At 47.5% G+C, this 14,887-nt stretch overlaps 1 protein-coding gene across 5 annotated transcripts in view; it reads right to left on the bottom strand.

The window, feature by feature from the left end:
- The window catches only part of eva1c (eva-1 homolog C (C. elegans)), a 165,824-nt gene that overhangs the window by 20,480 nt on the left and 130,457 nt on the right, over window positions 1-14,887 (bottom strand). For 4 of the 5 annotated variants that reach the window (XM_086007054.1, XM_086007053.1, XM_086007055.1 and 1 more), the window contains exon 6: window positions 9,586-9,729. The exons of the other annotated variant lie outside the window; for it this stretch is intronic. In XM_086007054.1, coding sequence (XP_085863180.1) covers window positions 9,586-9,729 — 144 coding nt within the window. The remainder of the gene's footprint in view (window positions 1-9,585; window positions 9,730-14,887) is intronic. 5 annotated transcript variants of the gene reach the window in all.

Raw genomic sequence — 14,887 nt, 5'->3', positions numbered from 1 at the left:
CACTGTGACTGTCATATTCAGCCACTTTATGGTCGTGGTTGCACATAATGTTACCTGTATCCAATGACAATATGGTTTTTTCCTGTACAGTGATTTATAGAAAGCTTGAAAAATATATATTTATTCTTTGTGTCACTATTGAGTCAAATATTGGAAAATATTAGTATTTGGCACTAAGATAGCCCTGTGCTTATAATAATGAACCCCCACTGCTGAAAATCTACTTTTTCTTAAATTTGTATCAATGTTTTGGGGATAACAACTGAATACTTGGACAGACAATTTATAATTTGCCATTTGCGCACAAATTGAAACATCTGCATGAACGAGTCCTTGAAATTATTGTACATTACATACTTACTATTAACATACATGTGAAAACATAGCTACTAAGGAAAAAAAAAAGTCTCTTGCTGAAAAATGCAGATGACGAGATTGAGAACTGACTGGCATAAGGCCAAATCCCGTCACTCAAAGCCTTTGCATTGATTTTTTTTCTAAATCTCAAATTAACATGGGCAATCAACTGAAGAGAACATTGGTGTAAGGGTAAGTATTTACATGCAATATACATGTCCCATGTACTTGGGATTTGGCTCTGGCCACTAGGATCTAGGTTCACCGTGAAAATCGGAACGGGCGGACAACAAGCAGTAACTCGATGCTGCAGCACCCCAGCGATTTCTGTCCCACTACCCACCCATTTTTGGCGCAAACGGGGGCGGCAGAGACATGACAATCACCCACTATGTACTACCTCTGAACAAATAGGGTGCATATTCTCAGTCTGATACACAATGTGTTCTTCTGTGATTCACCCTCTGTGCACTGTGAGATCCTGCATCAAAAATGCTATACTTTCTTTATCAGTCATCAGACAGGCGACATGACATCAAAGCTATCACTGCTGGCTAAGATTAGGAATTCACTGGGGTGGGAAATTGTAGGCCTGAACTTGTGACCTACTATTCTGTGGTGCACTGAATTGGGAGGGAAAAAAATTCTCAACTAGGTTGCCATTAATAGTTTAAAAAAATTCAAGTGGAGTTTTGTTCCTTCAGTTTTGGTTAAGTGATTGGGAAGGAGAGGGGCTGGGGGAGGGGTTACCAAGGGGGACTTGCAACCGTACTTTCTTCCCCCTTGAAACAAATGTCCCCGATTTTAACTCCAGGTGGATTCCCTGCTCAGGCCTGAGTTAAAATCTATTCGCAACACCAAAGTTTTGATTGGTCAACTTGGATGACAAGGCCTGATTGCTGATTGGTCCCGTTGGAGGACAAGACACACCCAATAGTTTCTCTGGAATGTGTAATTAGATCCTCCCTCCCACGTAATCAATTACTTTGCAAAGTGTAATTCGAGCCATTCTGACTGCCTGCTCCAGACAGAACAGAGCTCGCTTGGAACAGACAGAGCTCACCCTCGCATGTTAAGACCTTCACCAACCACCCCCCCCCCCCCACCCCAACAATTTCCTGATCCATCGCCCAAGTTCCTGATCTCCCCGCGCATTTATGACATTCTCCCCTTGCCCAAGTGCCTGACCTACCCGCCCACCGAGTTCCTGACCTCCCCCCGCTGCCCACGTTCCTGACCTCCACCCGCTCCACCCCCGGGTTCCTGACCTTCTCCCCCTGCCCAAGTTCCCCCCAACCCGCGGATTCCTGTCTTCCCCCTGCCCAAGTTCCTCCCAGCCCGGGTTCCTGACGTTCTCCCCCAAACAAGTTACTGATCTTCCACCACCCGCCAACCCCCCCATAGATGGGGCATTGTGCACGGGTCACGATTGTTAACAGGTTTATTGGGTATGAAGTGAATAGTGACAGCTTTCCGAGAAATCAACCAGGTCTGGGGGAGGAGAGGGAGAACATGGTGTGGGTGTAAAGGGGCTGGGGTGGGGTTGGAAGAACGATCCGAATTACCAGCTGGATCACGTTCTCGCTCTCATTCCACCCCCCCCCTTTAGACCTGGATTAGGTTCTTCCCCCATCCCCACTGCTCTCCGTGCTCTTTACCCCCCTCCCCGAGTTCCTGACCTCCTCTCCCCTCCTCCCTCTTTCTCCCCCTCTCTGTTGCTCTCCTCCTCCTCTCGCTCCCTCTCCCCCCTCCGATCCCCTCTCACTTCCCACTCCTCTCTCCCCCCTCCGATTCCCCCTCTCCTCGCCCTCTCTCTCCCCCTCCCCTCTCTCTCTCCCCCTCCCTCCTCTCTCTCTCTCCCCCTCCCTCCTCTCTCTCTCTCCCCCTCCCTCCTCTCTCTCTCTCCCCCTCCCCCGATCACCTCGCTCTCCCCCTCCAATCCCTCTCTCCCCTGCTCTCTCTCCCACTCCCCTGTGATGTGCCAAATAACTGCCAGAATCCATGAGGTTAAAGCTTAAAACTAAAGGCTTTTATTAAGTAAGAACATGGCATCAAGTTAACACAGGGCAACCATCATTCATCACCGACCCAGCCCTTGGTAGAACATTCCAGAAGAGAGGCGGGGCTAGGGAGGAGCATTAGTGGTTACACCAGTGGAACATTCCAGACATTAACAAGTACAACAACAACAACAATACAAATGCCAGAACACAGAGTTATTTCATCACATTCACCCCCTGCTATAGATTCAGTCTGTCAGGAGGTCCGATAATCCTCTGGGAACGACGTAACTCTTGCTGAGGTTCCTCCCGGAGTACTAACTCCGGTTCATTCGAATTCCCAGAATCATCAGTATTTTCCACACTGAGGGTTTGTGTCTCTGAAGGTCCAATACCACGATTGAAAACTCTACTCTCAGAGTCGAACTCTTTTTGAACTCCAGCAGGTGCAAGATCTTTAATAGAGACCGTATCCTCTCGCCCATCCGGATATTGAATATACATATACTGGGGATTAGCATGGAGGAGTTGTACTTCCTCCACCAGTGGATCAGTCTTGTGGCCTCTCACATGTCTGCGCAACACAGGGCCCGTGGTCGTCAACCTTGTGGGTAACATTACTCCATTAGTAGCTTTTCTTGGAAAACTAAACATCCTTTCATGAGGGGTGGCATTCGTCGCTGTACACAAAAGAGACCTTATGGAATGCAGCACGTCTGGCAGGACATCCTGCCAGCGAGAGGTCGGCAGGCCTCGCGACTTCAAAGACAGTACGATAGCCTTCCACACTGTCGCATTTTCTTTCTCGACCTGCCCATTACCACGAGGGTTATAGCTGGTAGTTCTACTCATTGCAATCCCTTTCGATAGCAAAAACTGTCGCAATTCTTCGCTCATAAAGGAAGAACCCCTATCACTATGTATATAGTTAGGCATGCCAAACAAGGAAAACAGTTGGCAGAGGCATTTAATTACAACAGCACTAGTCACATCCAGACAGGGGATAACAAAAGGGAACCGAGAGTACTCGTCTATAATATTAAGAAAATAGACATTACGGTCACTCGATGGAAGAGGACCTTTAAAATCGAGACTCAAACGCTCAAATGGTCGAGTTGCTTTAATAAGATGAGCTGGCTTGGACAGCTTATAGAAGCGGGGTTTGCATTCAGCACAACCACAACAGGTTCTGGTCATTGTCCGGACCTCCTCAATAGAGTAGGGTAGATTGTGGGACTTAATGAAGTGGTTCATTCTGGTAACCCCAGGGTGACAGAGTGTGTCGTGGAGACTTTGAAGCTTATCTATACCTAAACTAGCACATACTCCTCGTGACAAAGCATCTGATGGCTCATTAAATACTCCAGGCCTGTACTGAATATCATAGTCATATGTTGACAGTTCTATTCGCCATCTTAAAATCTTATCATTTTTGATCTTGCCTCTCTGCTTAGTGTTGAACATAAAGGCCACGGATCGCTGGTCAGTAATGAGCGTAAAACGTTGGCCAGCGAGATAATGTCTCCAATACCTGACTGCTTCGATAATCGCCTGTGCCTCCTTTTCCACTGAAGAATGTCGAACTTCTGGTCCTTGCAATGTACGAGAGAAGAAAGCTACTGGTCTACCAGCTTGGTTAAGAGTTGCTGCCAACGCAAAATCAGATGCATCACTTTCCACTTGAAAAGGGATCTTCTCATCCACGGCACATACCACTGCCTTCTCAATGTCCCGTTTGATATTAAGGAAAGCCTCCTGAGCTTCCGCCGATAGCGGAAAAGACATCGACTTAATAAGAGGTCGGACTTTATCTGAGTAGTTAGCCACCCACTGGGCATAGTACGAGAAGAATCCCAGACACCTTCTTAAAGCTTTTACAGTGTGAGGTAAAGGTAATTCCTTAAGTGGGCGTAATCTTTCAGGATCTGGCCCGATTACCCCATTCTCCACAACGCAACCAAGAATACACAAACGTGTAGTATTGAAGGTACACTTGTTTTCGTTGTAGGTCAGGTTTAACCTCTTTGCAGTCTCTAGGAACTTCGCGAGATTTTGATCATGCTCCCGTTGGTCGCGCCCACAGATAGTAACATTGTCCAGGTATGGGAATGTTGCTTCCAACGCGTATTCATCCACCATACGATCCATCTCCCGTTGGAAGACAGATACCGCATTCGTCACTCCAAAGGGCACCCTAAGGAATTGGTACAGGCGCCCATTAGCTTCGAAGGCCGTATAAGGTCGGTCTTCTATTTTAATGGGGAGTTGATGGTAGGCAGACTTTAAATCAATGGTGGAGAACACGCGGTACTGAGCTATCTGGTTCATCATCTCAGAAATACAAGGCAAAGGATAGGCGTCTAATTGGGTATACAAGTTTATAGTCTGGCTATAATCGACCACAAGTCTTTTCTTTTCATTCGTTTTAACCACCACCACCTGGGCATGCCACGGGCTATTACTGTGTTCGATGATTCCCTCCTGTTGAAGCCTTTCCACGTCCTCTTTTATAAATGTTTTATCTTCTGAACTATACCGTCGACTCTTAGTCGCTATAGGTCTACAATTAGGGGCAAGGTTCGCGAACAAAGAAGGCGGACTTACTTTTAAAGTAGAAAGGCCGCAGAGTGTGAGTGGAGGCTGAGATCCACCATACTTAAGGGTAACGCTCTCATGCTGACACTGGAAGTCCAAGCCTAAAATTAAGTTCACACACAACTGAGGTAATATGAGGAGTTTAAAATCCTTATACTCCGTATCCTTAACGGTCAATGTGACTTTACAATATCCAGTTACCTCCGAAATAAGGGACTTGGACGCCATCACAATTTCACTTCGAGTAGGATACACCTTCAATGAACAGGAGTTAACAAGGTTGGGGTGTATAAAACTTTCAGTACTGCCACAGTCTATCAAACACCCAGTAGGACGGCCATTAATCTTGATGTCCATCATAGATTTTGACAAGGAACACGGTATGGTCTGGTCAACCGTAGCCGAGGCTAGAGTAAAACGATAGGCGGCAGCAGAGAAGACATCGGGTACAGGATTACCCTTACACACTTTACTAAAATGTCCCCGTTTCTTACATTTAAAACAGGTAGCCTCTCTGGCTGGGCATCTTTGCCTGGGGTGTTTAGATTGGCCACAAAAATAACACTTAGACCCATGGGGTACAGCCGCAACAATAGGATTAAGTGGAGGCTCCAATGGTGTTATGGATGCCTCCATACTCGGAACACACGAGGCTGAGAGAGACGCATGGGCTGATGCATACACTTCTAAATTCTTCTGGGCTACATCTAACGATCGAGCAGCAGCGACAACCGTTTTTAAAACTAACGAGTCGTTCTCGAGGAGTCTCTCTCTAATATAATTAGATCGGAGGCCAGATATGAAAGAATCGCGGATGGCTTCTTCCTGATACACTATGGCAGAGACAGCCTTGTAGTTGCAATCCTTAGCCAAAGCCTTAAGGTCCTGCAGGAAATCGTCCAGAGATTCCTCGGGTAATTGCCTGCGAGTAGACAAAAGATACCTGGCATATACTTCGTTAACCGACTAAAGGTACTGGGCCTTAAGGGCTGTGAGGGCCTCTTCATATGTAGTAATATCTTCAATTATCGAGTAAGTTTGATGACTTACCAAGTTGGTTAGAAGACCCAACTTGTTAACCGTCGAATCGACCAATGCGATGAAGTGTTCAAAACATCGAAGTCAATGCGTAAATTTCTTCGACGCGTCTGCCGAATGGGGATCGATAAACAGACGCTCTGGTTTCAAAAATCGATCCATCTTCCAAAAGTTGTTACTTAATAAAATTGATGTGCCAAATAACTGCCTGAATCCATGAGGTTAAAGCTTAAAACTAAAGGCTTTTATTAAGTAAGAACATGGCATCAAGTTAACACAGGGCAACCATCATTCATCACCGACCCAGCCCCTGGTAGAACATTCCAGAAGAGGGGCGGGGCTAGGGAGGAGCATTAGTGGTTACACCGGTGGAACATTCCAGACATTAACAAGTACAACAACAACAACAACAATACAAATGCCAGAACACAGAGTTATTTCATCACACCGTCTCTCACCCTTCGATTCCCTTTCTCTCCCCCCTCTCTCTCCCCCTCCTTCCCCCCCTCCGATCCCTTCTCTCCCCCTCCGATCTGCTCTCTCTCCCCCTCCGATCCCCTCTCCCCACTCTACCAGATTCCCTCTCACTCTCCCGCTCCTCCCTCTCACCCCTCCCTTTCACTCTCCCTCCGCTCTCTCCCCCTCCTCTCTCTCTCTTTCTCCCCCTCATCTCTCTTTCTCTCCCTCCTCTCTCTCTCCCCTCCCTCTCACTCTCTTTCTCTCGCTCCTCTCCCCCTCTCTCTCTCTCCCCCTCCTCGCTCTCTCTCTCCCTACCCCTCTCTCTCTCTCTCCTTACCCCTCTCTCTCTATCCCCCTTCTCTCTCCCTCCCTCTCTCTCTCCCCTCCCTCTTCCTCCCTTTTCTCTCTCTCCCCCCAGTCTTTCTCTCTCCCCCGGACTCTCTCCCCCAGTCTCCCTCTCTCTCCCCCAGTCTTTCTCTCTCCCCTCTCTCTCCCTCAGTCTCCCTCTCTCTCTCCCACAGTCTCCCTCTCTCTCTCTCCTCCCCTCGTCTCCCTAGTCACTCTCTCTCTCCCCAGTCTCTCACTCTCCCCTCCCCCTCTCTCTCTCCACCTCTCTCTCTCTCTCCCCAGTCTCCCCAAGTTTCCTTCTCTCCCCCTCCCTCTCCCCATGTGTCTCTCTCTCCCCAGTCTCTCTCTCTCCCTCTCTCTCTCTCTCCCAGTCTCCCCTCTCTCTCCTCCCCTCTCTCTCTCTCCCACAGTCTCCCCTCTCTCTCCTCCCCTCTCTCACTCCCCTCTCTCACTCCCCTAGTCTCTCTCTTCCCCAGTCTCTCTCTTCCCCAGTCTCTCTCTCTCCCCCCAGGTCTCCCTCTCCCTCTCTCCGTCTCTCTCCCCCGAGTCTCTCTCTCTCGCTCTCTTTCTCCCCTCTCTCTTTCTCTCCCCAATCTCTCTCTTTCCCCCAGTCTCTCTCCCCCAGCCTCTTTCTTGCTCTGCCCCCTCTCTCTCTCTCTCCAGTCTCTCTGTTGCTCTGCCCCCTCTCTCTCCAGTCTCTCTCCCAAGTCTTTCTCTCTCTCCCTCTCTCTCTCCTCGTCTCTCTCTCTCCCCGGTCTCCCTCTCCCTCGCCCCCGTCTCTCTCTCCCCCCATCTCTCTCTCTTCCCCGTCTCTCTCTCTCTCTCTCCACCCTCTCTCTCTCGCTCTCTCCCCCCATCTCTTTCTCTCTCTCCCCTAGTCTCCCTCTCTCCCCGTCTCTCTCTTTCTCTCCCCTCTCTCTCCCCAGTCACTCTCTCTCGCCCCCATCTCTCTCTCTCCCCCTCTCCCTCCCGAGTCTCTTTCTCGCTCTCTCTCCCCATCTCTCCCCAATCTCGGGCAGCACGGTGGCATAGTGGTTAGCACTGTTGCCTCACAGCGCCAGGGACCCGGGTTCGAATCCGGCCTCGGGTGACTGTCTGTGTGGAGTTTGCACATTCTCCCCGTGTTTGCGTGGGTTTTCTCCGGGTGCTCCGCTTTCCTCCCACAGTCCAAAGATGTGCGGGTTAGGTTGATTGGCTATGATAAATTGACCCTTAGTGTTAGGGGGATTAAATGCGTGGGGTTACGGGGATAGGGTGGGATGTGTGTTGGTGTAGGGGTTACGGGGATCGGGTGGGATATGTGTCGATGCAGGCTCGATGGGCCGAAATAGCCTCTATCTGCACTGTGGGGTTTCTGTGATTTCTGTGATTTCTCTCTCTCCCCCACTCTCTCTCCCTCCTTTCTCTCTCTCTCCCACCGGTCTCTCTCTCTCCCACCGGTCTCTCTCTCTCCCACCGGTCTCTCTCTCTCCCCCCATCTCTCTCTCCAGCCTCTCTCTCTCCCCCATCTCTCTCTCCAGTCTCTCTTTCTCGCCCCAATCTCTCTGTCTCCCCTCTCTCTCCCCAGTCTCTCTCTCTCTCTCTAGTCTCTCTCTCCCCCTCCCCAATCTCTCTCTCCCCGTCTCTCTCTCCAGTCTCTCTCTCCCCCCATCTCTCTACCCCTCCCCAATCTCTCTCTCCCCGTCTCTCTCTCCCCCCCATCTCTCTCTCCAGTCTCTCTCTCCCCAGTCTCTCTCTCCAGTCTCTCTCCCCCTCCCCAATCTCTCTCTCCCCAGTCTCTCTCTCTCTCCCCCCAGTCTCTCTCTCCAGTCTCTCTCTCCCCCCCTCCCCAGTCTCTCTCTCCAGTCTCTCTCTCTCTCCTTCCTTCTCTCTCCCCCCCAGTCTGTTTCTCTCCCCATCTCTCTCTCTCTCTCCCAGTCTCTCGCTCTCTCTCTCCCCCCTCCTCTCTCTCTCTCTCTCTCTCACCTCCAATTCCCTCTCTCTCCCTGAAGGCCGCAAAAATGTTTGTGTAGATAATCACAGCAATATTCTAGACAAAAGTCCTGGAGGCTCCTTTATTATAGTCACTGATTTTCAAAAGATAACCCAAAAGCCCTAACAGCAGACTCGGGCTTGAGCAGCAGCTCACGGGTCGGCCCCGCTTCCGGCTTTCTCGTGTATCGTACTGCGCGTGCTCGACCGGATCAAGTGCACATGCGCAGTACCAAACAAGCGTGCATGTGCAGAGGGAGCCAAAAAACACCATGCAAATAATCACTCCGTAAAATTACAGTCGGGTCTCAATGATGTCATTGGGCCGCAACATGCATATATAAAGAAGGACCCTGTTGGCTCCGGGCGCCTGTCCTTGCTGCCTGCTCAGGAGAGCAGGTTAAAATTGCAGATGTTGCGATCATGGCGGCTTTCGGACCGGTAAGAACCAGGGTGATTTTAATTGCCCACTCGCCAGGTTTCTGTTGAGCGAGTAGGGTTAAAATCACGACTGTGGATGCACATGGAACTGTCATCCTCCAAGACTTCTGATGCTGCCACTGTTAGCCAATAGGAATAGGTTGTAAAGATAAATGTATTTATTTTTCAAGCAGCAATAGTTTCAAAAGATGATGTATTTGTGGATGGGCTGGAACGTATTGAAAAGCATGGGCTTAGATGGGTTACCGTTTTGATGGTTGTGATAAGAGCTCTGGTATGCCATGAAAGGAAAAATAAAGAAAACCCTTCTGAAAAGAAGATCAAACCATTTCTCTCTGAAAATAAATATTTTACTGTTGAAATGATTTATCCTTACCACATACATAGATGACACTGAGATACTTCTGCATTCCAGGAAAACAAGGGTCTCCAAAATAGTGGCTGCTGACGATAATTTTACAGTTTTGTTTACCATAACAACTTGTAGATACAATTTCCAGGGCAGTGTGTGATAAACATTCTGCAACACAGGGAAAAAGATATAAAATGAACACATTAACCATTCAGCTATGGTAGTGTACTGGAGTAGCAACCAAGAGGTTATGGGTTGAAATCACACCATGCAACCAATACATTTGGTAATTTATGGGTTAGTACTATGAAATACCATGAAAGTTCTCATTTTGTTATAAAAACTGAACTGGTTTTTAAATATCCTTCAGAGAAGGGAATATGACATCCCTACTTAATCTGGCCTACACGTGACTCGTCCACACTATGTGGTTGACTCCTAATGCTCTCTAAAATGGTCACTCAGTTGCATAACTAGGGATGGGCAATGGAAGTTGTCTTGTCAACGTCACCCCTATCCAGAGGAGGGAAAAAGTCGTAATCAGTCACATTTCGGACTATATCTTCACATTTTCAAGACATTTGTACCGACAGAGTACTGCTCTTTGAGGTTAGAAAAATATTTTACATCTTTAAATTGTCTTTTAAGGTGGCTTTTAGAGATTAAGGGGGAAAAATTGGGTTGCTTTGCGCCTCCTGTTAGTGCCCTTGGGGGGGGGGGGGGGGGAGGCGCTAACGGGACGCAAAGCAACTAGTGCCCGGGTGCGGCGCTGCTAATGCCTCCTGCGACGTTCAGCGGGAGGTTAGTGGCGGCAGTAGCCAGTAGCACCCCGCGGCGCTGCGCCTCTGGCAATGACAACATCACCATGTGCAGCGCCCCGCTCAAGCTCCAGCCGCAAACTTCAGTCACGCCCTCTGACCTACCGCCAGACGATATGTCCGACAGGATCAGAGTGGCGTTTTTGCGACTGCGGCGGCGCTAAGTAAAGGGCAGGTGCCGGGCGGCCATTTTCTTTGGGCCGCCTGCCAGCACCTGCCCCCTTTTACTTCCTCATGCAGGGTGCTGGCTGCGATCGGTCAGCCCGGCACTCCTCGAGCGCTGGGCTGTTTTCCTGGCACCCCACTCCCCAGTGGTCCAGCAGAGCCCCGGTGTGCGCTGTGCTAGGCCCCTCCCCTTTAATCAGGGGAAGGCGGCCTGTAATACCACAGCGTTATGTGCTGACACGCGTGGCGCTGCTGCACGTAGCGCCGCAATATTGAATGGTAGCGCCCCAGGAAGGAGGTGGAGCGCTTCCAGTAGCGCCCAGCCTCCTGCTTGGGGTGCTACCACTCGATTTACGGCGTGGGGGTGTTAACGTTTTCGGGGCGCGAGACCGAATTTTTCCGCCTAAAATTTTCACTTGCCCTAACCAGCACTGATACTTGACCCAAGATCAGGAACTCTCTGGGCCTTGTGAAGAAATATGGGTGTGAACCCACATACCCCCACAGTGTGACGTGACCTCTCGAAACAACAGCGTGCTGCAGCAATAGGCTACCTTCTTAAAACAAAATGTTCACAATATTTAGTGTGTGCAGCAATAAAATTAAACAATTATGCCACCTTCCTTACATACAGAACATAAAAGAAAAAAAATCATGCACTGTAAAGTCAGAGAATAATTCATTATTTAAAACACATGATCACGATGAGTTATTTTATTAGGACTTCTGACAAACTGTGGAGTCCAACAAACCATTGTCATAAATTCTAATAAAAATGATCTAACTTTTGTCATCCTTTATCTTCTCCTAACATGTAAAAATCAAATCTTTTCCTCTTTTGCATATTTCAAAAATATAGATTTTCTCATTATTCCTCAAAGCTACTCTTTTGCCAACCTATGTGCTGTTCTCCAACCAAGACGGGGGTGGTGGAGTTGGGACAGGGGTGGGTGGTGGTGGAAGACTTGCTCTGAGGTACCTGCCTACTGTCAGAGTGTTGCAAATCAATCTACATTGCAATTCTCCTGTCCTATCCTGACCTCTGCTCTGTGTCGCTCAAGCAACTTACCAAATCTAGAATGCCACACGTGAGAATTGGGCCACCTCTTCAGAACATTTCACAACATGAATTTGCTGTTTTATTACTGGTCGGTTATATTGCAGTTTTGGTGCTAATTCAAGTCGTTTTTTGTTTTGAATTGGCACCATATCTGAGGTATAACTACAGCAGTCTCGGTCCATTTCAGTTCAACACAAGCAGTGTGAGATCACTTTGAGCAGGGAGTCTCACACTGCAGTATAACCGCAACTAAAGCAAAGCGAACTTGTTAAAACTTCACGACGATTTTTTTAAAAACTGGCTGCCCTATTAGCTTTTTGGTAACATTAAAAATTGATTATCATTTGGATATAAGCGGCTAGAGTTTTGCTAAGCATAGATTATCAGTGCTCTACTATGTTTCAGCAGCAAGTGGGATAGGTCTTGCAGTGTAATTCATTTTCTTCCCAGCCTATATGTTGCTGCCTACATTTAATGTTTTAGGTTATTATAAATTAAGGATGCTTTTTGAAAAAAACAGCTTGAATTTATTATGAGTACATCATCTCCCTGTTGTATGTGTTAACGAGATGACAAGTGTAGTTTTAACTGCTTTAGGCATTTTTGTAATGTAAAATCAGCACAACATCCAATTCTACTGTCATTTTGTTTACAGTATATATAAAGCTTCAAAGTCCTGGCATCTCTACAATCACAATATTTTCCACTCTTCTTAATGCTCGGCTGAATCTATGCTCCAGATTAGACTTGACCCTGAAATCCATTGTCCGGAAACAGAAGCAAACAAATTAGAGATCTTTTTCTGCCTCAAGGCACATCAGATTTTCCACCACTTTGTTAATTAAAAGCTGCCATTTCCTTAGGAATTCATCAAAAATCTATCAGATTTGGCTTCTAACCAAAGTCAAGGTTTTCACGTTATCATTTTGACATTGGCAGTAATACTTCAGCACCATGATAAAAAAAAAAATCCTCTCCTGGAGTTAACTAAATCCACATCCGGATTACCATTCTGACCAAACCTAAATTTCAACGGAAACATCTTTATCCTTGAAGGGTGTAGAAAAATTTACCGACCATGCGGAATTCTCTGCAACTATCCTGGAATCCTTGGCTGTCTTGGCTGCTTACACTGAAAGCCATCCGGTGTCACAATTACATAGTGCTGTGGCTAGTTCATAAAACCTGAGTAGCGTCTTTAACTTGCTCTTATGTATGATATGCACATATTTCTTTTTTTATTCGTTCATGGGATCTGGGCATTGCTGGTGAGGCCAGCATTTATTACCCATCCCTAATTGCCCTTGAGAAGGTGGTGGTGAGCTGCCTTCTTGAACCGCTGCAGTCCGTGTGGTGAAGGTACTCCCACAGTGCTGTTAGGGAGGGAGTTCCAGGATTTTGACCCAGCGACGATGAAGGAATGGCGATATATTTCCAAGTCAGGATGGTGTGTGACTTGGAGGGGAACTTGGAGGTGTTGGTGTTCCCATGCGCCTGCTGCCCTTGTCCTTCTAGGTGGTAGAGGTTATGGGCTTGGGAGGTGCTGCTGAAGGAGCCTTGGCGAGTTGCTGCAGTGCATCTTGTAAATGGTGCACACTGCAGCCACGGTACACTGGTGGTGAAGGGAGTGAATGTTTAAGGTGGTGGATGGGATGCCAATCAAGCGGGCAGCTTTGTCCTGGATGGTGTCGAGCTTCTTGAGTGTTGTTGGAGCTACGTTCATCCAGGCAAGTGGAGAGTATTCCATCACACTCCTTACTTGTGCCTTGTAGATGATGGAAAGGCTTTGGGGAGTTAGGAGGTGAGACACTCGCTGCAGAATACCTAGCCTCTGATCTGCTCTTGTTGCCACAGTATTTATGTGGCTGGTCCAATTAAGTTTCTGGTCAATGGTGACGCCCAGGATGTTGATGGTGGGGGATTCAGTGATGGTAATGCCGTTGAACATCAAGGGGCAGTGGTTAGACTCTCGCTTGTTGGAGATAGTCATTGCCTGGCAATTGTGTGGCGTGAATGTTACCTGCCACTTATCAGCCCAAGCCTGAATGTCGTCCGGGTCTTGTTGCATGCGGGCATAGACTGCTTCATTATCTGAGGAGTTGCAAATGGCACTGAACACTGTACAGCAATCAGCGAACAACCCCATTTTTGACCTTATGATGGCGGGAAGGTCATTGATGAAGCAGCTGAAGATGGTTGGGCCTAGGACACTGCCCTAAGGAACTCCTGCAGCGATGTACTGGGTCTATGATGATTGACCACCAACCACCACAATCATCTTCCTTTGTGCTCGGTATGACTCCAGCCAGTGGAGATTTTTTCCCCCCGATTCCCATTGACTTCAGTTTTACTAGGGCTCCTTGATGCCACACTCGGTCAAATGCTGCCTTGATGTCAAGGGCAGTCACTCTCACCTCGCCATATTATATGGTGATGAATTGTGGGAAATATCTATATCCCACTCATGCTGCTGCCCATAAATTGGCACCAAATCTGAGGTATAACTAAGGCAGTCTCAGCCCATTTCAGCTCAACACAAACGATGTGAGGCCACTTCAAGCAGGGAGTCTCCCACTGCTTTATATCAGCTGCAATATAACTGCAACCAATGCAAAGCAAACTTTTTAAAACTTTGCGCTGATTAAAAAAACTGACTGTCCTATTAGCTTTCTGGTAACATTAAAAATGTGATTATCATTTGGATACTGGTAGCTAGACTTTTTCTAAGCCCAATCATGATATAAATCATATCCGCTGCGTCTCATCATGAATACTGGTTAACGCCTTCATGTGGCCCTGCAGTGAGTGACTAAGATTTTTTAAATCAATTTCATTGTGGTTCTCAGTAGGTTACTGATTCCCGCTGTGGTGATAGCTGTGTGCGCTTTGCCAAATGAACTAGGAAAATTAAATCAGATTCTACTGCATATTCATGAAATTCAATGTTATTTTTAAAATTGCAAAATTCTGAAATATTGTTAAAATGTGAAATTTAAGTCCTATAATCAAGCCCACAGCTAGTATCCTGTTGTGTAAATGAAACAGTTTTTTGAATCAGTAATCAATATTTATAAGAGGCATCACTGAAGAATTTTCTCCATGTAGGATTTCAGTAATGTATGTGAATAAGAATAATTACTGCCCAGTGTCACTCTTGATCTGGGCAGATGTCTAACGGTGACCCATGATGATCCGACTCTAATACTTCCCTTATTGCCTTTTGAAAAATACCTCAGGGCTGAACTTCTGCAGCACTTTCAGTGCACTCCCACCATAACTCCAG

The sequence above is a fragment of the Somniosus microcephalus genome, chromosome 14 (genome assembly GCF_052327205.1).
Source record: "Somniosus microcephalus isolate GS21.2 chromosome 14, FLI_Smic_1.0, whole genome shotgun sequence".
Lineage (NCBI taxonomy): Eukaryota > Metazoa > Chordata > Chondrichthyes > Squaliformes > Somniosidae > Somniosus > Somniosus microcephalus.
The sequence above is the reverse complement of the archived record's forward strand: the minus strand, read 5'-3'. Positions and strand labels throughout refer to the sequence as shown.